Source organism: Thunnus albacares, chromosome 20, assembly GCF_914725855.1.
Source record: "Thunnus albacares chromosome 20, fThuAlb1.1, whole genome shotgun sequence".
NCBI lineage: Eukaryota > Metazoa > Chordata > Actinopteri > Scombriformes > Scombridae > Thunnus > Thunnus albacares.
Genome location: NC_058125.1, coordinates 5491850 through 5519319, shown reverse-complemented (window position 1 = coordinate 5519319; position 27470 = coordinate 5491850). Strand labels below are relative to the sequence as shown.

At 37.4% G+C, this 27470-nt stretch overlaps 2 protein-coding genes and 1 long non-coding RNA gene across 6 annotated transcripts; all 3 read left to right on the top strand.

Annotated features, from left to right (window-relative positions):
- The first annotated feature begins 58 nt into the window (after positions 1 to 58).
- narf (nuclear prelamin A recognition factor) lies at positions 59 to 17103 on the top strand. 2 transcript variants are annotated; one of them, XM_044337330.1, is made up of 13 exons: positions 59 to 369; positions 1150 to 1222; positions 1325 to 1390; positions 1501 to 1629; positions 1738 to 1870; positions 2252 to 2386; positions 3226 to 3344; positions 4376 to 4508; positions 4808 to 4880; positions 5796 to 5933; positions 6022 to 6179; positions 6261 to 6504; positions 16121 to 17103. In XM_044337330.1, exons 2-13 carry the CDS (start codon positions 1166 to 1168, stop codon positions 16122 to 16124), a joined length of 1389 nt encoding a protein of 462 aa, XP_044193265.1. In that variant the 5' UTR covers positions 59 to 369; positions 1150 to 1165; the 3' UTR covers positions 16125 to 17103. The 2 variants fall into 2 exon arrangements, with proteins under 2 accessions (XP_044193265.1, XP_044193266.1); XM_044337331.1 differs by lacking the exon at positions 16121 to 17103 and having other exon boundaries at positions 60 to 369; positions 4379 to 4508; positions 6261 to 7487.
- Positions 9873 to 14315, top strand: LOC122970952. 2 transcript variants are annotated; one of them, XM_044337336.1, is made up of 4 exons: positions 9873 to 10022; positions 13120 to 13218; positions 13327 to 13662; positions 13842 to 14315. In XM_044337336.1, the coding sequence occupies exons 2-4, from the start codon at positions 13146 to 13148 to the stop codon at positions 14054 to 14056; spliced, it is 624 nt and encodes a 207-aa protein (XP_044193271.1). In that variant the 5' UTR covers positions 9873 to 10022; positions 13120 to 13145; the 3' UTR covers positions 14057 to 14315. The 2 variants fall into 2 exon arrangements, with proteins under 2 accessions (XP_044193271.1, XP_044193270.1); XM_044337335.1 differs by having other exon boundaries at positions 9883 to 9933.
- Positions 17104 to 24287: 7184 nt separating the features above from the next.
- Positions 24288 to 27336, top strand: LOC122970956. Of its 2 annotated transcripts, none has more exons than XR_006399367.1 (5): positions 24288 to 24407; positions 26285 to 26375; positions 26473 to 26597; positions 26711 to 26776; positions 26871 to 27336. It is a non-coding gene; the product is annotated as an uncharacterized LOC122970956 (long non-coding RNA). The 2 variants fall into 2 exon arrangements; XR_006399366.1 differs by lacking the exon at positions 24288 to 24407 and adding an exon at positions 24968 to 25010.
- Positions 27337 to 27470: the final 134 nt, after the last annotated feature.

Here is a 27470-nt window from a genome sequence, read left to right as displayed (position 1 = left end):
TTAGGGATTAGAGCCAATCAGAGGCAGAGTGGAGCGGGTCTTCGCAGAATGCGGGTGCTTCCGGAGCAGCTCACCCCCTCGTGTGCGCATGCGTTTGCATTCACCGGGGTACACAATGGAGTCGGACATACATAGACGACATAGACATGACTGGCTTCGATACTGAAAGCCCAACAATTTTGAAATCAGTGCTCTGTAGATTATGAAATAACGGCGGAGGGTAGTGGCAGTAACGCCGTCCACAGGGGACTTTCCTTGAAATTGAAAGAGTGCCGAGTAGGTTAGCTGCCGGGGTTCACCTGCTCTGACTGTCCTCTGCATGTTTTTACATGTCTTTGTCTGAAAGAGCAGAGAAATACAAACCGTCCGGTGAGTTACCTCAAAATTCGACCTTGTAATTTAACCAGAGGGACTGTCAGTTAAACATTTAAGGCCACCAGAGTGATTAAAGTCACTGCCGTCATAAAGAAAAGGCCTGTAACGCACTAGCAGTTGTAAATCACGTAGTTATAGCTAACATGAAATCTTACGTAGCTAATAAACGTTACACATTCGGGGCTATAATTATCAAGAGCTATGATAAAGTAGTCCCTATATTTTTCTGTCTCTTACATCATGGGAGACTAACATTGTATTTATACTATTAGTGTGTTTTTACAGAATTATAGCTTCCAGCCACACTTGTCTTTTTCCCCTTCATGCGAACATGATGTGATGTAATGGGCTTTGTGGCTGTTTTTGTTTTTGAGTTCAATTTTTATTGTCATTAGACATTGCCTGAGCTCATGCATGACGGAAACAGTGCCGGGGAGGGGGTAATTTAGCACAAGAAATATACATGATTGCATAAACTATAATTAAATGTTGGCACTGTGTCTATAATTAACGTGAACCATTAAAAATTTAATGACAGGATACTAGTTTGTGTTCATTGCCAGCTTCCCACCTTTCTAATATAAGGCTGTTGTGTTTATGATAAGGAGGCTGGTTGTGATAGGACGGTGGGACAGTCACAGGAGGGTGGAGTTGACGAAACAGCACACAGCAGCAGGCTGCAGGCACAGTCATCATGCTACTGCTGCAGAGGGAACATGCTGTGAGAAAATGCTAATGCTGCTACTGTCTATATTTATCACCCTCAATTTACAGAATACCACCAAGGAAAATGTCAGAGGTCAACACAGGGAAGCGCAAGGAGAAGTGTGAGAACTGCACCAAACAGGTGAATTTCTGTTATTATCACTGTGTTGTCTGGGGGAAAAAAATATATACATGCTGAATCTGCAGTGTTTCTTGCTAATCATGATTTTTTTTATTCTCACAGTGCAACAAGAAACAGAGTGATGATGGTGTCAGCTCACAACAGGAAAGAGATGAAGTCAATGGACAGGTGATGTCTGTTTACTTATTAATTTTATTATCAGTTGATCTAGCAAAATCAATCCTCATCAGGTTGTGTATGAGCTCAACACCTAACATTGATGTCTACATTCCCCCCAGGTGAATGATGGATCCCAGCTGCTGCTGAGTGCCTGCCTGTCCTGTGATGGCTGTCTGTCAGAGGAGGAGAGCCTGAAGATCTCTCAGCAGAGCCTGGAGGAAGTGGAGCGAGTTCTGGCCCTCAACAAGGTACAATACATGATCTCTGAAACCTGAGAAAGTCAAGGAGTTGTCTTGTTGCACTTTGACAAATACCTTACATTCTATTAATCCCCATTGTTTCTCCGTCCCTGTCAGAAATGTGACGTGACGAAGCACAAGGTGCTGGTGGCGTCGGTGTGTCCGCAGTCCCTGCCTTTCTTTGCTGTGAAGTTTGGTCTGGACATCACTGAGGCCACCCATAAACTCTGCGGCTTCCTCAAGAGCCTGGGTGAGCTGTCATGAAGAAGTATTGAAGTGCATACATGTATTAGAGGTCATGCAGATTGTTTTTGGTTGTATGTGAGCATGTCATAAAGTCAAGATTTGTCCAGATCAGATGAAGGAATAACCAATTTCCAACTTTTTTAAAATCAGAAATCAACTGATTTCACATGATTTCCTCCTGTTTTTAATTTTTTAAATTACTCTTAATTCCCATTTTCCCATTTAAAAATCTTAAATTTGTCTTTTTGCAAACTTTAGAGACATTCCTTTATTGCTTGTGTGGAGAAACTACCACCTACTCATCGGTATCTATCATAGATGTTCGACATTTCTCCCCCACCTCTCTCTCTCACTGTCTCTCTTCTCTCTGGGTTTTCTCTTGCAGGAGCGCAGTATGTATTCGACACCACTCTGGCAGCAGGTTTCAGCATCTTGGAGAGTCAAAAGGAGTTTATTCAAAGGTATCGCAGGAGACACCATGACTCCCATGCCTTGCCCATGTTCACCTCCTCCTGCCCAGGTAAAACCCTCTTCCTCCTTCAGTCGTCTTTTTCATTACCCACCTGCCAGACTGATTTTCTGGCCTACTGAACTACCCTTTACTCAAACCTGCTGCTCGTCAGGCCCCTAGAGCTTGTTTTAGAAGTAGAGATAGCACTGGAGTGCTGGTAGGGAAAGATAGAAAGCTCTTCTTCCACCACTCCCTTCATCAGAGATATGAACAGCAAGAGTAAAGAACTATTTTGAACTCTCTTTTTTTCCTGCAAGGACCTATCATTGACATCCCTTCATTCAGTTTTTAGAAATGCCACTGCTCATAAAGTGTGGTCAGGGAATTTGCAATAAATGCCAGGGAAGTATTTAGTTTTCCAGAAATTTGACAAATGTGTATTTTTACAGGAATCTGCCAAAAAGTGCTTCACAAGTTCTATATTTATTACATTTCATGGTAATTTTCATGTTGATTCTCTGTTCTTTTAAAAACAATATTAAATCAAAAAGCAATGAAATGTGACTATTTTAAATTCTATGTATAGTTTTTAAATTTGGCACCGTGTCTATCAGTGGAAAGTCTGAATTGGCTCTATCACCTTTAAAGAAATGTATGGGATTTATCAATCACCGATGTTCAGTATAAGGCTTGTTATAGTGTGTGTGTGTGCGCGCGCGTCCATGCGTGCATGCTTTTTTCATGTAAATTTAACCTTATTTTACTGCACTATCTTGCTGTATATTTCCCTACAAAAAATTGTAAACATTTGAAACTGGACCGCAATAGGACAAGGATTCCTTTAACAATGTAACATCTGTGTGTGTGTGTGTCTGTGTGTGTGTGTCTGTGTCTGTGTGTGTGTACAGGGTGGATTCGGTATGCAGAGCGTGTCCTGGGCAGTTTGGTCACCCCTCATATCTGCACAGCCAGGTCTCCCCAGCAGATCATGGGCTGTCTGGTCAAAGACTACTTCTCTAAACAGCAGGTGAGCATTTACTGTCACGGCTCACAGTCAAAGGTCTCTAGTTTGACGGCAGCACTGTTATTGGCAGTACTAACAGTTGTTGACACATTGGCAGTATTGGTAGGAGCTGGGGTTAATAGATGAAAAAGCTTGGGCAGATGAAAAAATAAGAAACTGTCATACAAACCAACTAGAAGAGTGCACCCAGAATGCAGATCTGCAGGTGTGTACAGTAAAGATGGCGGCGAAGATGACAACGGGGATTTATTCATCTCGTATCGTATAGTGTTTCCCCTGTAATAGTACAGGCCTGGCGAACCGCCAGGCCAAAAAAAATATTTTTAAATGTCAAAAATAACGCCAAATACCCATTCATTCAGAAATCAATAGTGTAGCGTAGTTCCCTTTAAGGAATAGGGTAGTGTTTAAGCGAGTGAGAGAGCGAGCGGTAGAAAAGTGACAGTGAATGTGAGCAGAGTAGAGGAAAAGGTTAGCAGTAAGTTGTCGACCTGGCAATAGATGTACAGTACAAACTATGGCGTTTCAATTAATAAATGCAGCAGCTTGTCAAGACCAACAAAAGTCACATCTATTGTTTCCCCGACTGCTGAAAAAGCGAGTTAGCCCCGAAGTTAGGAACAACGACACTAAACAGAGAAATACAAAATGGAGAAATGTGTGGCTGCTAACATTTACGTAGCTTGTGTATCAGTCACATACTGACATACTCTCCTGTCAGGCTCTGGGAAACCATCAAAATTATTTTCTCTGGCAGTTAGCATTTTTCAGACTGTCTTTTTGAGTTCCTCATCACTGTGACAGCAGTATTTCTTGGCTTGTTGACAGCTGATTCAGTCCATGGTCCATTTCTGCAGTCGCAAAACACTTTGGACTTTTCACTGAATTTATTGACTCCATTGCAGAAAAACATTTAGAAACCCCTGTAGGTTAAACTCTGCTCAATACTCAGTTTTCAATATTCCAAAAGAATACACAAGGTTCTGCACAAGATCTGCCATATTATGTTGTTTTCCTTCTGCCTCGTCTCCCAGCAGAAGCTGAGTCCAGAGAAGGTCTACCATGTGGTGGTGGCTCCCTGCTTTGATAAGAAGCTGGAGGCCGTCAGAGAGGAGTTTTACAACAGTCTGTTGGAGAGCAGGGATGTGGACTGTGTCCTCACCTCAGGTTCAATCCTCTTTATCTTTTATACTGCTTCCCTGGGCCAAATAGAGATGCAAATGCTTATTCGAGTTTATTTTGACCCCTTGGTAACTTTTACTACCTGGAGGTTTGGTGTCTCATACTGTAGGAAGATGGTGATTATATATCATTTTCTAAATGTGCACAGAACCTCCACAATCCCCTTTCCGCACATAGTAAAGGGTCTCTTAATGTTAAAAGAACGTTGGAAAATGAGTCTTTGACAGTGTATATACTTTACATTTGTATATGATAGCTTGTGTAATTTGTATTAATTGTTTCAGGGGAGATCTACTACCTGATGGAGCAGAAGAAGGTTTCAGTGGAGAAGCTGGACTCAGTTCCACTGGACCATATGTGAGTAGTCAACTACAGTGATTACATCAAAGTAAATAATCATAAGATATAATTTGAAAAATTAGATCTTTCAGGACAAGAAAGGGTGAAATCAGCAATAGAACTAAAACCATGAGTTGATCACAGAAAATTAAGCGGCAGCTGTTTTGATAATCAATGAACCGTTTGAGTCATTTTCCAGCAAAAGTACCAAATTTGTGCAACATTTGTTGGTTCCAGCCTTTCAGATATGACAATGTTTCTGCTTTTTTGTCTTGTATGATTGTATTTTTTGTGTTTGCACTGATGGCCAGACGAAGGAAGTCATTTGTACTGTATACTGTATGTCACTTTGGATCGGATAACTTCTGGAACTGTTTTCTGACATTTTGTAGACGATTAATTATTAATCAAGAAACTAATTGACAGATTAATGAATAATGAAAATGATCTTTAGTTGCAGTCTCAGTCAGCAAGTTTAGATGATTACCAGAGAAGCAATACACTGTAAGAAGCTTAATTATTCAGTATATGAATATTACTTTTGAATTTCAGTAATGTTTCAGTTTAAGTAAAAAACACAACTTTGCATGTATTGATAATATTTGATACTACACATAAACTACAGCTGGTGCAGTGCATCAAATGGTAACATTTATGTTTAACACTGTACATGGTCCCAATAAATACAATACAACAGCAATATAATACATTGCAAGAAGGTAGTTAATACATGCTTTAATGCTGGATCTTTAAATGTTTTTGTGGAGGCTGTGTCAGAGAGTTATAAAATCAACTCCAGTAATTCATAGGGTCCTACTTTATGCTGTTTTTTATTGTAATGGCTCCTGTTATTTCATCCATCCTCTAAATAGTTATTGGTGATTGTATATTTTCACTGAGTCATTGTCACAGTAGTCTGTGTTATCACTGCAGACTGGGAGAAGTTGGAGACGTGGCTCTGGTGAGGAACGAGGGCCGCGGTTCAGAAGGCTTCCTTGAACACGTGTTCAAACACGCTGCCAAAGAGCTCTTTGGTCTGGATGTCCATGAGATCACATACAAGACCCTCAGGTGAGAGACACTGAGACTATACAGCTTCCTAGGAAGTCCTGTCATCCATCCATTTTTTTTACTCACCTGTCTCATGTTGGTTTTGTAGGAACCGTGACTTCCAGGAAGTGACCCTGGAGCGTGACGGGGAAACGCTGCTGCAGTTTGCTGCCGTCTACGGTTTCAGAAACATCCAGACCCTTGTTCACCGCATGAGGAAGGGACGCGTGCCGTACCAGCTGGTGGAGGTGCTGTCCTGCCCAGGAGGTACAGTAATATCATTCCAGTCATACTCTTTGTTTCTGTTTTTCCTGCCACTTCCACAGTGTTAACTTTTTTTTATCTCAGGGTGCTTGAGCGGCCGTGGACAGGCGGAGAGTGAGGCAGGAGGCCGGACGGATAAAACCCTAGTGCAGCAGATGGAGGAGACCTACAGCAGCCTGCCAGTCTGTCTCCCAGAGCTCAACCTCACCCTGCACACCCTTTATCAAGACTGGCTACAGGGCCAGGACTCCCCACAGGCCGGCACACTGCTGCACACCCAGTACAGAAGTCAGAGTCAGAGCCACACACAGCCCCCACACATGCAGTGGTGAGAGAGAGGAAAACAGATTTAGTTTTAAGACGTGATGGAGGTGGAATGAGAGCTGCCTCTGGTTGGCTCCAGATTCTGTTTGGACCATCTCATCGTTCATGCTGGCACCATGAGGGACAAGTAGAGGACCATGTTGCTCTACAGACCACTGAGTGAGAACTGAAAGTCTCAGTAGGTGCAGTTCTTCCATTTGGCCACAGGGGGGTGATGTCTGTAGTTCAAAAATGGTGGATCCCCTGTGCCAAACCTGAGCCTGAGGAGAAATAAGGGTCCAGAGTCCAGGAAAAACACACACCTGCATTTTATGATGCCAGTAAACTGTTGAGATAATGACTAACAAAAATGACGTACAAGGTTTCCTGATCAGCTAGCTGCTCTGACACTCTGATTTGAGGGAGTCTGTAACAAGCCGGAACTATTTATTGATGCCAATCTAAAGAGCAATAAGCCACTAAGAAAACATTTAAGAAGCTTTTAGATGATCTGAACTTGTGAATACTGAATGCACATTGCAGGAGTCTAATGTATTTCAAGTCCAAACTGTCCAACATGAAACATGCTGTTTTTAGTTTGTGTCAAAGTTGTGTCCACTGTTCTTCACTGAAAGACAAGCCAATGTGTTCTCACACAGCAGCGGTCTTGCTCTGATAACTATGCAACAGTGTGATGGTCTTATCTCACCAGTCATAGTGAAAATAAAAGCTGTTGTGTGAGAGGTCAAAGATCTCGTAATTATACTTGATCACATGTTTGCTTATTACCAGCTCAGTGTTTGGTTGATCCGTCCCAGTGAAGAATCAGAGTGAGTATTTTTTAATGGTACATGTTTTCAATTGTATTATTGCTTTAAGTCTTTTGTTCCCGTTCCACAAAGCCAACCATGACTAGTATTCTTAAGTTATATGTTGTTTGTTTTTTTGTTTTAAGATCAAAGCATACATGTCATACATGTTGAGCACTAAAGTATTAATAACAAGTGAGCGGTGTCGTCTCATTCATCTTTACTGATCTGATTTAGGTTATGGAGAGTTTGCAAGACAAGCAATTTGATGTCTACTTTGGTTTTTGGATATTTTCACAGGCCTTTTTCACAGTTTTTTTGACTAAAGGATTAATTCATGATTCAAAAAAAAATCTCAATTTATTTGTATATTCAATAGCTTGAAGTGGTTTCCAGTATTTCTTTAGTCAACATAAAATAATAAGAATAACAATTTAAACTTTCATAGTGTTAACTGAACAAGAACAGGCCAAACATAAAGATTTGGAGAATAAGTGAAATGATTTTATCTTTTTTTTTGCAACAAAAAACAAACTGTCAAACTAAATAACAACAAGGAAATGAAAATCATCAAAAAGCCAACAAAAATAACATCTGTGTGAGATTCATCATAATTTGTTTTGAATGTTGGAAGATAGAATAATGCAACTGTGTGTGTATGTATGTGTATATATACACACACACTCACATAGGGCTGGATTATTGTTGTTGTTATTATTGTTGTTATTTAGTTTGACAGTTTGCTTTTTGTTTTCATTGCAAATTTCTATCGGCTACAATGATCTGCAATTCTGCTGAGGAAGACCATGTGATAGAATCAAAAGCTCCAGAACAGCTATTGAATGGACCTTGTGGTGAGATTGTTTGGTCAAATTTGCTTGCACAAACACACCACTTGTGACTACTTGACATGTTTCATACCTTTGACAAAAAACAGTGTATGCTAGTTTTTCATTTAAAAAGTGGGATACATGATATGAAAAGACGTTTTGCAACAGAAGACTAGATTCTCCACATTTAACCATGATGATCATTAATGCACCTCACACACATTAGTATGGAAAGAAACAATGTTTCTAGAACTTTGACAAATGTCCTCAAAACATGAACAGAAATAATTGGACCAACACAATAAACTATATAATTTAACATCCAATAATAACAATCTGCTCCACCAGTTTTAGATCAATAAATAAATGAAGCGAAGTGGCTTCAGTCAAACATTTGGACACATCTTCACATACACTTCAATGAGAATGTGTGTCCAAACTTTTTACTGCTACTGTACAACCCCTACTATCAAAAACTGCATTTAGTCTAACAAATATATTCATTCATCCATTTATTATAGCATTGAGCTCAACATGTAGATTATTTATTACTGTTTTTGCAAGTGTAACTTTATGGTGGAAACCAGAACAGAATCATTCCTATACAAATGCTATTTAAATTATTTGCTTATATTAATCAATAGTCCCCTTACAGTGTTCATTTTTGGTCTTTTCATACATAAAAACATATAGGGAAAAAAATTAAATTTAAACTAACGGTAATTCTTCTTTCTTTTTACCTTACTCTTGTACCACATGTATCATGTATGATGTGTGTGATGTGACAGCTGCGGCACCGTTGTCAGGCGTTGCGGTGCACCTCTGCAGGTCTGCAGAATGGGTGATTATTGTAACTGTGAAATAATCAGAAAATAAGGTTTTATTCCTCCCATTCACCGGCTTTCTCGCTACCACTGCTCTCTCTCTCTGTCTCTCTGTGTCTCTCTCTATCTCTCTCTCGTGTTTTTTAAAATGAGTCAAGAAGCCGTCAGCAAAGCCTAACTATATGTTTAAAGTTATCAAACAAAGACAAATGTCCTCAATTAGATGGTAATCTGAGTGAGAAATTAAAAAAGAAAAACAACTTATAATAATCACCCGCTTATATGATCATTTTGACCTAGAAGGAAGTGATCACTATGAGCGGTTTCCACTGTATTTGCTTTTCTGCACTTCAAGCAGTTAATGAATCACTCTGAAGTTTATTCACACTTTGTTGAGGGATGGATTCTCTCTCTGCTCTACTTAAGATTAATCAGTAATGCAGATAATCAGTTTGCGTCCTTCCTTCCTGTTGGAAAGAGTTATCTTTGATCTTTTTGACTTTTTATATGAAATCACAGGAGCCTTCCTCCTCAGCCGAACACATGAGTTGGTTGAATTGTTGCTTTATCAACCTGCTGCTGTACCAACAACAAGTTTCATGTTCAGTTTCAAGTATCAAAAGTATTTACAGATGCATATTATTTGTTCCCAGCTGTCACCTGAATCAACTGATGAGTTACATGAATGAAAATGACTCTTTCATGTATATGTTCATAGAGCAAAATCATATGCACGTGTTCTATTGATAACTTGATATAGTCTTACGTTGCTGAAATCTGGAGCAGGTTTTCTAGTCTCAATGCAAATGACTGTCCAGTACTTTTGGTTATATACAAGTATAGAGCGTTACACAGTCCTCACAACCCTTCAACCTGTTTGGAGCAATATTTCTCTCTCTCTCTCTCTCTCTCTCTATCACACCCTTTATTGATTTAATCTGTACTGGCATGTGTCCAGTCTCACCAACCTTCAGGAAATTCCCCTGGTACGGTGCGTACGTTTAAAGCTGGATCTTATACTGTCACCATTCATGTTTTTCCAGTCATTCTGGGTCTCACATCAGAATGAAGTAGTCTGAGGTAAGCACTTGTCTTTCTGAGAGACGTATTATTGATGTTATTACCGGGGTCTAAGGACAGGAGGTGTTTATTCATGTGTATATGGAGGATATTAAATGGATTCATATGCACAGTTCACTAAGAGGCTGCATTTCATTCATATCTTTTACTTAAGTAACAGTAGCAATACAACAATGGGCTTGTAAAAGTATAAAGTCATGCAGTCAAAATATTCCTTTAGGAAACATAACTACTATAAACAAACTATAGTAGAAGCATCAAGCAAAAGTACTCATTATGCAGAATGGCCGCTTTCACATTGTGTAGTAGTAGTATTACATTATTGGATTATTATTGTTGATGTATTTGTGTGTAATCAGCATTGTAATGTTGTACCTGGTTGAGTGAGAGACAGTTCTTGTCCGTGTCTGTGGCGTTAAGGTGTTCCAACTGGCTCAGGTTGGTAGGAGGTGTGTACTGTGCAGTAGCTGGTAGCTTACTATTATTGTGATAATACATGTATTGAAAAAAAGTAACACACTGATTTGTAATTCTATTTGATTATGATGATGATGATTATCAGCAAATAATTTCTAACACAAACATAAATATGTGATTATATTTCTTTCATCATATCATAATTTGTATTTTTTTTTAATTAGTAGAGCTAATCCTCAATCTTCCCATGTACCCCTGGCAACTGAATAAGTACCTGTTGGGCTACTTGGGGTACAAGTACCCCTGGTTGGGAATCACTGGTTTAAATTGCATCATATTTTATAAGTTTATCATGTTTTGTATGTGAAATCTGTATACGAATAGATACGAGTAATAATAGTTGTCCGATGAATGAAGTGCAGTAAAATATATTTCCCACTGACAGGTACAGGTCTACGGTTAATAGAAAAAGTGCGCAAACTTACAAACTGGAACTTGGGTTTTTCCACCACTGGTGTTATCTGAGGCAGTGACTGGCTAACACATTTTGAGTTTGAGTTAATCATAAATCCTTAACAAATATGAGATAGTAGAATATTATAAGAAAAGACACACTGCTTCTTAGCAACCTCAGCAATTTACAGCACAAATGTAAATACAAAAAAGCCCTTATAAATCATACTTGATGAGAGAGCTCACATTACATTTGAACAATTGGCCACACTTTTAAATGAGACCTGAATGATTTATTATAACTTGTGCATAATGCCCTGCAGCTGTTATCATAACCTTGCAAAAGGTAATGCAAGATGAACAAGATTTAAGGTATTACAAGCATGATCACCATGCATACATTGTCAAATATTACAGTTTTTATAATCATTCATTTTACATGAAAGATAATATTCTGAACAAGTAAAACAAGTAAAAATTCTCTGTAGCTAAAGTATTACACATGCAGCGTGTGGCCATGGCAGGTTTTAATTCCTTCATGACACTTTATTACCTTTTTCTACCAAAATAAGAGTGTACAGATATGTGTTGTGCTTCTCTCATCAGTCTGTCTTTCTGCTGTTCATAACTTACACAATACATTGAAAAACATGAAGATATACCACATTAAATAGCATCATCCAATCTATTCCTGATGAGATTTTGAGTGTTTTCTCTCTTTTTTTAATGTAGTTAAGGAGGCAGGTAAGCATGAAGGTAGGAATAAGAAGGTGTGTAATTCCTGGAAACTGGTGCCTTACTGAGAAATCCAGGACTCAGGAAGTTGCTGCAGTGACAGTGTTGCTGCACAGTTCGCTGGAGGCGTTTCTTTCAGTGAGGCTGTCATTTAGTGTCACCACTTTGACTTTCTGTTGTGGTCTCTCAAAATTTGGAATCTTGTTTCAGGATCAACACACAGTATTATAGTGTACCTGCTTCTATATAAACAGTTCCTTGTTTGCACAATGTCACACTTACTATCTGTTTTACTTCCAGAGAAAACTTCTGGTTTATGACTGTAGCTATGAAATATAATGCATTATGCAGGCTTAGAATGAATCTTATGATGCATTATGCAAATGCAGTGGTTTGTAGATATCATTAATGCAGTCCATATATGGACTTCATGCAAGAAGTTAGTCAGTAGAACTAAAAAATAGACCTTAGACCATTTCCAAACTGCTCTGTAATCAACCATACCATCTGAACTAAGAATTTCCTCCATCACTGTAAAGTTTAATGTATAATAAAATACATAAAAAACATGATTAAAAGATAAGCACTAATAGTTTCAAACATTTTACCCTGTCACTCAAACATAACATAAGCAGCTAAATTAAATCTCAAACCCACAAATCTGCAATGCACTGTTGAAGGGATAGTTTGACATTTGGGAAAATGCTTATTTGTTGTTTTTTGCTGGAAGTCACATGAGAAGATCAATACCACTCTCATGTCTGTATATTCAATATAATGCCATAACCAGCAGCTGGCTAGCCTAGCTTAGCATAAAGACTGGAAGGAAGAGGAAACAGCTAGACTGACTCTGTCCAAATGTATCAAAATCTGCTTATCAGCACCTCTTAAGCTCACTAATTAACACATTATATCTTGTTTGTTTAATCCACACAAAAACCAATGTGTAAAAATGACGTGTGGTTTTACAGGGGGGTTATATATGGGACTATGTCTTGGGCGGGCACAGTGAAGAAATACTAACAGCATACAAATGCCTGTATTTCCCAAAATGACGAAGAGTTAAAATATACTACTTAAACTGTTGCAGTTTAAAAAGTTACCAACTTATCATGAGGACATGTCTGAGACTAGCCGTTTCACCCTGTTTTCAGCCTTTGTGCTAAGCTAAGCTAATTGTCTGCCGGCAGTAGCTTCATATTTACTGTACACATTAAGAGTTGCATCAATCTTCTCATCCATCTCTCTACAAGAAAGTGAATAAGCATATTTCCCACAAAGTATTCCTTTAATCATTTTGATCAGACGGCGCGAGGAAGCAGGATGACGTGTGTAAAATGTCATGAACTTGTTTGAATGGAAACTTAAATCTAAGAACTCCAACAATTTTAGATTATTTGAAGAAATATTTCACTAAAGACAAACAACAAATTCAAAAACAAAAAAACAAACTCTGTCCTAAAAGTTATGTAGCGTTGTTTCTTTCTTCCAGTTTCTGACAACAGTGGAACTTCCAGGATGTCTTACTTGTGGATACGTTTGAGTCTGCTGTGTGCTGCTACTATTCTACAAAGCAGTGCTTCAAATGGAGGTATTTTTACATTGCTTGTACCAGAAATAAATAAAAAAATATATTAAGTATACTGTAAATGCATTATGTAATGCGTTATTAATTATATCAATTTTTGCCCCTTTTCAGATGCAAACATGCCATTGAAGTGCAACGACACAGTGGAGGTTGTTGCTGGAGAAAATGTGACACTAAACTGCAGAATCATTTACAGGCCTGAACTGGAGTGTACAAGTCACCACTATCACTGGAGTAACTCAAATGGCAGCATACAGTGTAGCAGTAGCTTGATGAAACCCTTCTGTGGTTGGGACACTCAGACTTATGTGTATCTGACCATCTCAAATGTCATCGAAGAGGAGAATTACACCATTGTATTACATTCAGACTGTGGCTTTCCTAAAAAATCTATCAAAGTACGAGTTAAACAAGACACGACCACACAACAAAACAATCCACTTACTCGTGAGTAGCTTTCAGTATCTTTAACTCTTTTAGCAAATGTATGTGAATGAGTGCATGTGTGCATTATTTTTATCCATTTTTATAAATTGAAAGTCTTGTTCGGACATACACAGAACAAGTTGGATTTAATCCACATGTTAAGATAATAATAATTGATTAATAACAATTTATCTTGCCAGGTAATATGCCTCCTGAGGCCACTGAGCCACCGCTGAGCCACCACCATGTGATCACCCCTATATTGCGTATTTTTGTCATGCTTGCTGTTGTGGGTATTTTGTATTTCCTGTGTGGAACTAATAGAGGCGGACAAATCATCAGCCGAATGAAGAAGGAAAGGACTCAAGGAGGAGACGACAGAGAACCGAGAAATGAAAACTTGCTGATATCCTGACAAATTCTGAAATTTGTGTATAAGCATCTGTGTGTGTTCAAATATTTGTTGTTCATGAAAGATCCTCTTCACCCAGCTGGCTGTGTAGCTTCTTGCCTCATGTTTAACTTTTTATGGAGTTTTTTTTCCTTCCAATGACATTTTCAGAATTCTTTGGATCTTTGTACATATTGTGTAAATATGACATTTTGTGTTTGTACAGAATAAACCTTGTGAATAATATGATTCATTTGATTAAAGGGGCACTACACCAATTATACACATGAAGTTCAGTCTATTCATTATGAGGAAACAGCATTTGTGAAAACAGCATTATAATGTCTTCTGTGGCTCTGGTGGGAGCTTCCTTAAGTCTGAAGAAATAGCCCATTATGATGTGATCAGGGTTACTACAACTTGGGCTTGGAAAACAAATAAATAAACAAACAAAATAATAGGCTAATAATAATAGTGGAAAGCCTGCTTTTTTTTTTTTTTCTACATAGCTTTTCCTGTTAATGCAGAATCACTGCAGCATGAACTGTGAGCCATTCCAAGTAATTAATGAGTTGATCTACAAAATCAATCAACAACTGTATTTTTATATTGTTCTAAATTGAATATCTTTGAGTTTTGGAGAGTTGGCAAGACATAAAAAGCAATTTTTAAGATGCCACTCAGTGCTTTTGTAAATTTTGGCAGGTCTTTTACACAGTTTTTGACATTTTACAGACTAAAGGATTGATAGAAAATAGAGGATTAATAAAAAAAAACCTTTAAATTAATCAACTTTATTTTTATATTATTGTAAATTCAATGTCTTTGGGTTTTGGAGTTTGCAAGACAAGCATTTTGAAGACGTCTCCTTGGGCTTTTGGATATTTTGTCAGGCTTTTTTTAACAGTTTTTTTGACTAAAGGATTATTTGTCAATTCGGGAAAAAAAGAAAACCTTTATTTATTTGTATATTCATTAGCTTGAAGTGGTTTCCAGTATTTCTTTAGTCAAATAATGAGAACAACAATTGAAACTTGCATAGTGTTAACTGAACAAGAACAGGCCAAACATAAAGATCTGGAAAATAAGGGAAATGATTTGAATGTAGAAAAAATGTAGAAAATAGAAATTTGCAGTGAAAACAAAAAACAAACTGTCAAACTAAATAACAACAAGGAAATGAAAATCATCAAAAAACCAACAAAAATAACATCTGTGTGAGATTCATTAGTATTTGTTTTGAATATTGGTAGATAGCATAATCCAGCCATAAGAGGCTCTATAGATAACATTAATCATACATAAATGTATAAATATGTATATAAATATGTATATATAAATAGCATCAAAGCAATATATATATATATATATCAAAGCATCAAAGCAATATATATATATATATATATATATATATATATATATATATATATATATATATATATATATATATATATATATATATATATATATATATATATATATATATATATATATATATATATATATATATATACATATATATATAAATGTATATTTTAACATATACAATTTGCTTGCACAAACACACCACTTGTGACTACTTAACATGTTTCATACCTTTGACAAAAAACAGTGTATGCTAGTTTTTCATTTAAAAAATAATGGGATATATGATATGAAAAGACGTTTTGCAACAGAAGACTAGATTCTCCACATTTAACCATGATGATCATTAATGCACCTCACACACATTAGTATGGAAAGAAACAATGTTTCTAGAACTTTGAAAAATGTCCTCAAAACATGAACAAAAATAATTGGACCAACACAATAAACTACATATATATAAAGTGTGTCCAAACTTTTTACTGCTACTGTACAACCCCTACTATCAAAAACTGCATTTAGTCTAACAAATATATTCATTCATCCATTTATTATACCATTGAGCTCAACATGTAGATTACTTATATTACTGTTTTTACGAGTGTGACTTTATTTGCTTTTCTGCACTTGAAGCAATTAATGAATCACTATGAAGTTTAATCACATTTTGATGAGGGATAGATTCTCTTTCTGCTCTACTTTAGATTAATCAGTAATGCAGTGGTGAGAGAGAGGAAAACAGATTTAGTTTTAAGACGTGATGGAGGTGGAATGAGAGCTGCCTCTGGTTGGCTCCTGATTCTGTTTGGACCATCTCATCGTTCATGCTGGCACCATGAAGGACAAGTAGAGGACCATGTTGCTCTACAGACCACTGAGTGAGAACTGAAAGTCTCATTAGGTGCAGTTCTTCCATTTGGCCACAGGGGGGTGATGTCTGTAGTTCAAAAATGGTGGATCCCCTGTGCCAAACCTGAGCCTGAGGAGCAATAAGGGTCCAGAGTCCAGGAAAAACACACACCTGCATTTTATGATGCCAGTAAACTGTTGAGATAATGACTAACAAAAATGACGTACAAGGTTTCCTGATCAGCTAGCTGCTCTGACACTCTGATTTGAGGGAGTCTGTAACAAGCCGGAACTATTTATTGATGCCAATCTAAAGAGCAATAAGCCACTAAGAAAACATTTAAGAAGCTTTTAGATGATCTGAACTTGTGAATACTGAATGCACATTGCAGGAGTCTAATGTATTTCAAGTCCAAACTGTCCAACATGAAACATGCTGTTTTTAGTTTGTGTCAAAGTTGTGTCCACTGTTCTTCACTGAAAGACAAGCCAATGTGTTCTCACACAGCAGCGGTCTTGCTCTGATAACTATGCAACAGTGTGATAGTCTTATCTCACCAGTCATAGTGAAAATAAAAGCTGTTGTGTGAGAGGTCAAAGATCTCGTAATTATACTTGATCACATGTTTGCTTATTACCAGCTCAGTGTTTGGTTGATCCGTCCCAGTGAAGAATCAGAGTGAGTATTTTTTAATGGTACATGTTTTCAATTGTATTATTGCTTTAAGTCTTTTGTTCCCGTTCCACAAAGCCAACCATGACTAGTATTCTTAAGTTATATGTTGTTTGTTTTTTTGTTTTAAGATCAAAGCATACATGTCATACATGTTGAGCACTAAAGTATTAATAACAAGTGAGCGGTGTCGTCTCATTCATCTTTACTGATCTGATTTGGGTTATGGAGAGTTTGCAAGACAAGCAATTTGATGTCTACTTTGGTTTTTGGACATTTTGACATGCCTTTTTCACAGTTTTTTTGACTAAAGGATTAATTCATGATTCAAAAAAAATCTCAATTTATTTGTATATTCAATAGCTTGAAGTGGTTTCCAGTATTTCTTTAGTCAACATAAAATAATAAGAATAACAATTTAAACTTTCATAGTGTTAACTGAACAAGAACAGGCCAAACATAAAGATTTGGAGAATAAGTGAAATGATTTTATCTTTTTTTTTGCAACAAAAAACAAACTGTCAAACTAAATAACAACAAGGAAATGAAAATCATCAAAAAGCCAACAAAAATAACATCTGTGTGAGATTCATCATAATTTGTTTTGAATGTTGGAAGATAGAATAATGCAACTGTGTGTGTATGTATGTGTATATATACACACACACTCACATAGGGCTGGATTATTGTTGTTGTTGTTATTATTGTTGTTATTTAGTTTGACAGTTTGCTTTTTGTTTTCATTGCAAATTTCTATCGGCTACAATGATCTGCAATTCTGCTGAGGAAGACCATGTGATAGAATCAAAAGCTCCAGAACAGCTATTGAATGGACCTTGTGGTGAGATTGTTTGGTCAAATTTGCTTGCACAAACACACCACTTGTGACTACTTGACATGTTTCATACCTTTGACAAAAAACAGTGTATGCTAGTTTTTCATTTAAAAAGTGGGATACATGATATGAAAAGACGTTTTGCAACAGAAGACTAGATTCTCCACATTTAACCATGATGATCATTAATGCACCTCACACACATTAGTATGGAAAGAAACAATGTTTCTAGAACTTTGAAAAATGTCCTCAAAACATGAACAGAAATAATTGGACCAACACAATCAACTATATAATTTAACATCCAATAATAACAATCTGCTCCACTGGTTTTAGATCAATAGATAAATGAAGCGAAGTGGCTTCAGTCAAACATTTGGACACATCTTCACATACACTTCAATGAGAATGTGTGTCCAAACTTTTTACTGGTACAGTACAACCCCTACTATCAAAAACTATGCATTTAGTCCAACAAATATATTCATTCATCCATTTATTATAGCACTGAGCTCAACATGTAGATTATTTATTACTGTTTGTAACTTTATGGTAGAAACTGGAACAGAATCATTCCTTTACAAATGCTATTTAAATAATTTGCTTATATTAATCAATAGTCCCCTTACAGTGTTCATTTTTGGTCTTTTCATACATAAAAACATATAGGGAAAAAAATTAAATTTAAACTAACGGTAATTCTTCTTTCTTTTTACCTTACTCTTGTACCACATGTATGATGTGTGTGTGATGTGACAGCTGCGGCACCGTTGTCAGGCGTTGCGGTGCACCTCTGCAGGTCTGCAGAATGGGTGATTTTTGTAACCACTGTGAAATAATCAGAAAATAAGGTTTTATTCCTCCCATTCACCGGCTTTCTCGCTACCACTGCTCTCTCTCTCTGTCTCTCTGTGTCTCTCTCTATCTCTCTCTCGTCTTTTTTAAAATGAGCGGTTTCCACTGTATTTGCTTTTCTGCACTTCAAGCAGTTAATGAATCACTCTGAAGTTTATTCACACTTTGATGAGGGATGGATTCTCTCTCTGCTCTACTTTAGATTAATCAGTAATGCAGATAATCAGTTGCAGTCCTTCATTCCTGTTGGAAAGAGTTATCTTTGATCTTTTTGCCTTTTTACATGGAATCACAGGAGCCTTCCTCCTCAGCCGAACACATGAGTTGGTTGAATTGGCGCTTTATCAACCACAGTACTAACTGTCACTGCTGTACCAACAACAAGTTTCATGTTCAGTTTCAAGTATCAAAAATATTTACAGATGCATATTATTTGTTCCCAGCTGTCACCTGAATCAACTGATGAGTTATATGAATGAAAATGACTCTTTCATGTATATTTTCATAGAGCAAATTCATATGCACGTGTTCTATTGATAACTTGATATAGTCTTACATTGCTGAAATCTGGAGCAGGTTTTCTAGTCTCAATACAAATGACTGTCCAGTACTTTTGGTTCTATATAAGTATAGAGTGTTACACAGTCCTCACAATCCTTCAACCTGTTAGGAGCAATATTTCTCTATTGATTTCATCTGTGCTGGCAGGTGTACAGTCTCATTAACCTCCAGGAAATTCCTGGAGGAGTGGTGCGTATGTTTAAAGTTGGATCTTATACTGTCACCATTCATGTTTCTCCATTCTGAGTCATTCTGAGTCTCACATCAGATCAAAGTAGTCAAAGTTATATATCAATCAATAATACCTGTCTTTCTGGGAGAGGTATTATGTTATTATGTTATTACTGGGGTCTAAGGATAGGGGTTGTTGTATTGCTGTACAGACTGTAAAGCTCTCCGAGGATAATTAGTGATTTGTGATATTGGGCTAAACAAATAAAATTGACTTGAGCATATTAAATGGATTAATATGCACAGTTTGCTGAGAGGCTTCAATTCATTCATATCTTTTACTTTAGTAACAGTAGCAATACAACAATGGGTTTGTAAAAGTATTAAGTCATGCAGTCAAAATGTTTCTTTAGGAAACATAACTACTATAAACAAACTATAGTAGAAGCATCAAGCAAAAGTATTCATTATGCAGAATGGCCCCTCTCACAATGTGTAGTAGTAGTATTACATTATTGGATTATTATTGTTGATGTATTTATGTGTAATCAGCCTTGTAATGTTGTACCTGGTTGAGTGAGAGCCAGTTGTTACCACTTCATAGAGTGATGTGTAGATTCAACCAGTGCTTTCAAACTGTTTTTACCCAACATCCCTGTTAGCTTAGCTCAAGTAGTACTACCACTTTCTACAGCCCCATCTATCATGTTCCAAATTTTGTTCATTTCAAATCATTTTAAAGTCGATATTAAGTTTAACTACATAAAAGTGGATATTGTTACATTGGGTTTTTCATGCAGTTGATTAGCTAAGTATTTCAACTGTTTATCCATTACTTTTAGCTATGTATTTCAAATGTTTACTCACTGACTAGTTTTATTAACTGTAACTGTATAAATTACCTTAATCCTTTTATCTAACTGTTTAAATCATATATCCAGTATTTAAGCAGCTTCTCTGCTAAGTTTTACATGGCTTTAAGGTGTTACAACTGGCTCATCTCTCTATAAGAAAGTGAATAAGCGTATTTCCCAAAATGTTCCTTTGATCAGTACGCTGTGAGGAAGCAGGATGACGTGTAAATTGTCAACAATTCTTTTGAATGGAAACATAAATCTAAGAAGAAATATTTCACTAAAGACAAACGTCAAATTGTAATACAAAAGACAAACTCTGTCCTAAAAGATGTTTCTTTCTTCCAGTTTTTGACAACAGTGGAACTTCCAGGATGTCTTACTTGTGGATACATTTGAGTCTGCTGTGTGCTGCTACTATTCTACAAATCTGTGCTTCAAATGGAGGTATTTTTACATTACTTGTACCAGAAATAAATATACATACAAAATATATTAAGAATACTGTAAATGCATTATGTAATGCATTATTAAATATATCAGTTTTTGCCCCTTTTCAGATTCAGACGTGTCACTGAGGTGCAACGACACAGTGGAGGTTGTTGCTGGAGAAAATGTGACACTGAACTGCAGTATCATTTACAGGCCTGGACTGAAGTGTACAGGTCAAAAATATCGCTGGCGGAACTCACATGGCAGCATAGAGTGTAACAGTCGATTGATGAAATACATCTGTGGTTGGGACAATCAGACTTATGTGTATCTGACCATCTCAAATGTAACCAAGGTAGAAAATTACACCATTATATTACAAACAGACTGTGGTTTTGCTAAATTAACTGCAATCAAGGTACGAGTTCAACTGCACTCCAGCATCCATGGTGAGTAGCTTTCAGTATTTCAGCAAATGTATGTGAATGAGTGTGTGAGTGTATTATTTTTATCCATTTTTATCAATTGAAAGTATTGTTCTGACTTACATAGAACAAATTGGATTTAATCCATGTTAAGATAATAATAATTGATTAATAAGAATTTATTTATTTCACATGAACATGACAGTTTACACAACTTTGCATTTGGATAGTTTGACAGTCTTGTTTCACAGCAAATAGAATCAGCAATATCGACGCTCTCTTTTATACAAGTTCAACTGAAGTCCATCTTTGCAGGAAAATGTCCATCTTCATTTGCAATTTTGCTGCCATATATTCCATTATATAGACTTCAGTTTCAGTCTCTGAGTCCATTGAGTTTGTGTCAGCAAAAGTGTTTTCCTCCAATTTATAGTTATCATTTTCCCCACAATCAGTAGAAGTATGCATAGTGTATATCTTTGGTCTTTACCTGTTTCATTTTCCCACATTTCCTTCAACACAAAGCTGAGAATGAGCCTTTATCGAACAAAGAAACTATCAATGGAGTCCTGAAAAATCTCCTGTCCTCTATAAGGACATGAAGGGTATTTTCTGCCATGTCAGCTGTAGATATGGGAGACATGGTTCTTAGTTGGAAAGTGTTTCTCTGTTACCCTAATAAAATGCTTTTCAACACTTGTTGGGTATCTACTAATCTTTTCCCACTCCGTATGGCTTTTGATGCAGTGCCTTATTTGTAGATATCGGAAGTTGAGCGAAAGATTTCATTTCACTACCCTCAAATAGCTGGTTTACTGTACTCATGCCTTTCACTGCCCACCGTCTGAATCTACTATCCAACATCAGTGGAAGAAAATCGATATTGCCAGAAAATGACACGGCTCTTGACAAGAAGAGTGCTTCACCCAAACTCTCTCTAACCATTGCCCATACTTGCAAAGGGTGTCTGATCTATTCGTTCTTTATTTTCTTTACTTTTTATTCAAGAAAGGTAAGACTGACAGACTTATGCCCTGGGCTGAACTCTAATAACAATTTATCTTGTCAGGTAATAAGCATCCTGAGGCCACTGAGCCACCGCTGAGCCACCGCCAAGTGATCACCGCCATATTGGGTTTTTATGTCACCCTTGCTGTTGTGGGTATTTTGTATTTCCTGTTTGGAACTAATAGAGGCAGACAAATCATCAGCCGTATGAAAAAGGAAAAGATCCTCTTCACCCAGCTGGCTGTGTAGCTTCTTGCCTCATGTTTAACTTTTTATGGAGTTTTTTTTCCTTCCAATGACATTTTCAGAATTCTTTGGATCTTTGTACATATTGTGTAAATATGACATTTTGTGTTTGTACAGAATAAACCTTGTGAATAATATGATTCATTTGATTAAAGGGCCACTATACCAATTATACACATGAAGTTCAGTCTATTCATTATGAGGAGTACTACTCTATTTGTGAAAACAGTATTATAATGTCTTCTGTGGCTCTGGTGGGAGCTCCCTTAAGTCTGAGAAAATAACCAATGATGACATAATCAGGGCTACCACAGCTTGGGCTTGGAAACTACAAAAAAAAAGATAGTGGAAAGCCTGCGTTACAAGCTTTAAGACGTGGGCCTTTATTAGTCACGGCAAAGTCTAATAAAAGATGCTACTGAGTTGCATTATGGGAAATGTAGGATCCAGCATTTTCAGAGCTTGACCCACACCAGGTATTCCAAATCAGGAGAACTACTGCTGTATTGATTTTGATCATTATTCTTTTAATATGTCACTCACAAGTCCCCAGTTTTATAGAAGTGAAATACAACAATACAATACAACATGTCTTTTAATGTCAATCAATTCAGTCTACAATAAAAATGTAATAATTATTAATATAGTATACTGTGTGTACTATAGATTGTGGTGCAGGTTACCTCAGCCACTGACACAGTCATGGGTTTCATGTATTTTTTCTACATAGCTTTTCCTCTTAATGCAGAATCACTGCAGCATGAACTATGAGCCATTCCTGTACAGTAGTGCCAAAACAAGTAATTATTGAATTGATCAGGCAAAATCAATCAGCAACCACTCAATTAAAAACGGGATAAATTCCAAATGAATGAGTGAGTCCAAACAGCTCACTCTAAGTTCAACAAGCAAACTACCCACTGCCATTATATGATCTCTGCTGCATTCTTGTTAAGGAGATAAATTCACACAATAGCCACAGAGAGAAACATTTCACCATCAGAGATGAAATTAGCGACCAAAGGAACAGAGAGAGAGAAGCTGTATCTAACTCACTTATCTGACATTGCAGTCATGTGGCATATGCCACATAACTGCAATGTCGACTGCGCCTGGGACCTTTGTTGCATGTCATGGCCCTCTCTCACCTCCTTGATTCCTGTCTGCCTTTCCACCAACAGCTGTCCAATAAAGGCAAAAATGCCCAAAAAATTATCTTAAAGTAATATCTTTTCCTGCTTTGACTACTCAAAATGTCTGCTATTAAAACAGTCTATTCTGCACAAAACATACAGATTGGGAATTCAAAGAAAATGTAATAGTGTTTTTTTATTGTTTTTTATTGTCGAGTTTTTGCTGCACTGGCTCACTCAGCAGGTCATCTAGTGCGCCTATGACACTGCCAAAGCTGCCAAGCAACTAACTAACCAAAGAAAATAACAACTAACTAAAACCCCCCCAGAAAACCCCACTTCTGATACACCCAAAATACAACTTGAAACAACCCTAAATGATGTTGCTAATTTCAACTTAATCAGTGTTACTACCATTTTTTGTTTTCCTATATTATACATAGAAATATTCACATACATTCCTTGAGGTGGGAAAATCTTACAATGCAAAATAACTGATCAATCAAAAGCTTTATTTATCACATTTTTATACACTCTACCTGCCTACTTGTCTGACAACTGGACTTATTTGTTTACATAATACAGTATGTTCTATGCTGATATATTGTGCATGTTCATGACATAAGTTATGTCAGCTTCTGTACATGAAACTGTTATGGTTGATGGAACATCTCTTCAAATAAAGTTTTGTCAAAAACAAGTGCTTCTGTATGATGTAATAAGACACAGCAGCTAATAACCACTCAGTAAAAACAAGAGTCATTGTCACATTTCCTTTGTACACCACATCATTCCTTTTTAAGCATTCATGTGACAGTCAGCGTGTCAGTCAGTCAGGCTGCTGCGTTTTTGGCCGACTCTGCAGAGGCTTACCTGCAGCCCAGCTGGCAGGATGAAAGTCCAGTGGTGGAGCTGTGTGTTGGGATTACTCTTCCTGCCCACTGAGGTAACACTCAACACCTGGACAGGTGAGTGTGTGTGTGGAAGAGAAAAAGAATGAATAGGTTTGGGTTTGAAGAATCAAAAAATGAAGCTGTCTTCTAAGATGAGTTTGAGTCATCTTTTCCTGTTTTAGTGTAAAATCTTAATCTAAAAACTAACTACAGCTGTCATATAAATTTAGGGAAAAGTACAGTAATTCCCACTGAAGTGTGGCATAGAAGTATAAAGTAGCATACAGTGAAAATACTCAAGTTAAGTAAAAACTACACCTTTGTTCAGTTCTTGAACAAATATACGTATTTACATGAAACCACTGCCTGAAAGCATCTCTTAGCTCTTTTGATGAATTTCCTTTAACATCAGTGTTTGAATTGATCATTTAAAAGTATATTTTTGGACAAAATTATTGGTACCCTTTAGAAGTTGTAAGAAATAATTGACTTGTAGTGATACATTAAGCAGACTATTGTGTTTTAATTAGTATCACAGGTGTTTTCAGTCTTATAATCACTCATGCAGCCAGTTTAAAAGGAGAAAATTACTCACTCTGCTGTTCCACTGTGTGCATCACAATGAACATTTAAAACAGAGGGAAAACTAGAGACTGGTCTGAAGACATTAGAAAAAAGGTAATAACCAAGCATGGTCAACGTAAAGGTTACAAAACCATTTCCAAAGAGCTTTATGTTCCTGTGACCACTGTCTACAATATTATTAAGAAGTTTAAGGCCCATGGAATTGTAGCCAACATCTCTGGATGTGGTTGCAGGAGGAAAATTGGCCCGAGATTGAACAGAAGGATTGCTCGAATGGTCGAGAAAGAACCAAGGAAAACTTCAATGCAAATCCAAGCTGATCTTCAGCTTCAAGATACAATAGTTTCAAGTCACACCATCCGTCACTGTCTGAATGAAAATGGGATCCATGGTAGAAAAAACAGGAAGACCCCATCTCTAAGAGGGAGACACAAAAAAGCCAGACTGGACTTTGCCAAAATACATGTTGACAAGCCACAGTCCTTCTGGGAGAATGTGTTTTGGACAGATGAAACATAATTAGAGCTTTCTGGTAAATCACAATAACCCTATGTTTACAGAAGAAAAAATGAAGCCTTCAAAGAAAAGAATACCATGCCTACCGTGAAACATGGAAGAAGTTCAGTGATGTTTTAGGGTTGCTTTGCTGCCTCAGACACTGGGTGCCTTGAATCTGTGCAGGGCACAATGAAATCAGAAGACTATCAAGGCATTTTGAAGTGAAACATACAGCCTGTTTTCAGAAAGCTGTGTCTTAGCCACAGGTCATACATCAAAAAGTACCCAAGAGTGGATGAGAAGAAAATGTTGGACATTCTGAAGTGGCTGCTATGAGTCCTGATCTGAATCCCATTGAACATCTGTGGAAAGAGCTGAAACTTGCAGTTGGTAGACGGCACCCATCAATCCTGAGAGAATTGGAGCAGTTTGCTTAAGAAGAGTGAGCTGAACTTCCAGGGGAGAAGTGTAGAAACCTTATTCAGAGTTACAGAAAGTGATTGCTTCCAGAGGCTTTGCCACAAAATAATAAGTCAAGGGAACCAATATTTTTGGCCATGCTGTTTTCATTTGTTTTATTGTGTTAAATAATATGTTAAGTTGTAAAGTTGTAAAGCAAAGTTTCAGTTATACTCAATGTGAAATAAATAATGATGGACACCATATACTTCTGTCAGTTTCAACTTAATACAGAGAAAATTGAGTCTGTTTGTTTTTTTTTTAAAGTGGAAGGATACCAATATTATATATATATCAGCCATGTCTGTACAACAACTGCAGAATTTGAAAGTCGAATTCAAATAACTACAGAGAAGCAGACACCGTAGGGCTATGGCTTCACCTTGTGGCTGTCTCTGCTTGGGTTGAAGGACACAGACTGGTATTACTGCAGCTGGACGTACTTCAAATCAGATACCAGAGTAACCCTCCGCAGCAATGGCACCGCTATCATCGTCAGAGGTGAAAAGAATCAGTAATTTGAGTTTGACAGGAGATAAAGTCCATTCATCAGCTTGATTTAACTTTACATTTCTTCTTCTGCTGCTTTTCCTCACAGAGAAGGATCCCAGTGAACAATGCAATTTCCATTTTTTGGATCTCGTCTTCATTACCTTGAGTGTGACAGCATTCACCATCATATTGTTCCTCGTCATTGGAGCCCTGATTTTGAGATGCAAATGAGTAAGTATTAAGTAGATGGAACTACTCTCCTAATGATGCAAATGTTTTGGTGGCTAACACATAAGATAATGCAGTGTTTTTCAATTAAATCTGTTTTCTTTGTGTTCCTACAGTTTAAAAAGCACTTCTGACCCGTGAGTGCTCACTGCATGAGGTGGAGGTGCTGTCCTGCCCAGGAGGTACAGTAACATCATTCCAGTCATACTCTTTGTTTCCATTTTTCCTGCCACTTCCACAGTGATGACTTTTCTAATCTAAAATGCTACCCATCAGGGTGCTTGAGCAGCCGTGGACAGGCGAGGAGCGAGGCAGGAGGCCGGGCGGATAAAACCCTGGTGCAGCAGATGGAGGAGACCTACAGCAGCCTGCCAGTCTGTCTCCCAGAGCTCAACCCCACCCTGCACACCCTTTATCAAGACTGGCTACAGGGCCAGGACTCCCCACAGGCTGGCACACTGCTGCACACTCAGTACAGAAGTCAGAGTCAGAGCCACACACAGCCCCCGCACATGCAGTGGTGAGAGAGAGGAAAACAGATTTAGTTTTAAGACATGATGGAAGTGGAATGAGAGCTGCCTCTGGTTGGCTCCTGATTCTGTTTGGACCATCTCATCATTCATGCTGGCACCATGAAGGACAAGTAGAGGACCATGTTGCTCTACAGACCACTTAGTGAGAACTGAAAGTCTCAGTAGGTGCAGTTCTTCCATTTGGCCACAGGGGGGTGATGTCTGTAGTTTAAAAATGGTGGATCCCCTCTGGCAGACCTGCACCTGAGGAGAAATAAGTCCAGAGTCTAGAAAAACACAAAGCCAAAGCCACCCATGACTAGTATTTGTAAGTTATATGTTGTTTGTGTTCTTTGTTTTACAA

What these genes read in the sequence shown, in the direction of transcription:
- narf (XM_044337330.1), top strand. Translation starts at nt 1,166, where the DNA reads ATGTCAGAGGTCAACACAGGGAAGCGCAAGGAGAAGTGTGAGAACTGC. An exon ending in CGGCTTCCTCAAGAGCCTGG is followed by an intron (nt 1,871 to 2,251) that starts GTGAGCTGTCAT and finishes TTTCTCTTGCAG; the next exon opens with GAGCGCAGTATGTATTCGAC. An exon ending in ATCACATACAAGACCCTCAG is followed by an intron (nt 5,934 to 6,021) that starts GTGAGAGACACT and finishes TTGGTTTTGTAG; the next exon opens with GAACCGTGACTTCCAGGAAG.
- LOC122970952 (XM_044337335.1), top strand. Translation starts at nt 9,891, where the DNA reads ATGTGTCCAGTCTCACCAACCTTCAGGAAATTCCCCTGGTACG. An exon ending in AAGCAGTGCTTCAAATGGAG is followed by an intron (nt 13,219 to 13,326) that starts GTATTTTTACAT and finishes GCCCCTTTTCAG; the next exon opens with ATGCAAACATGCCATTGAAG. An exon ending in ACAAAACAATCCACTTACTC is followed by an intron (nt 13,663 to 13,841) that starts GTGAGTAGCTTT and finishes TTATCTTGCCAG; the next exon opens with GTAATATGCCTCCTGAGGCC.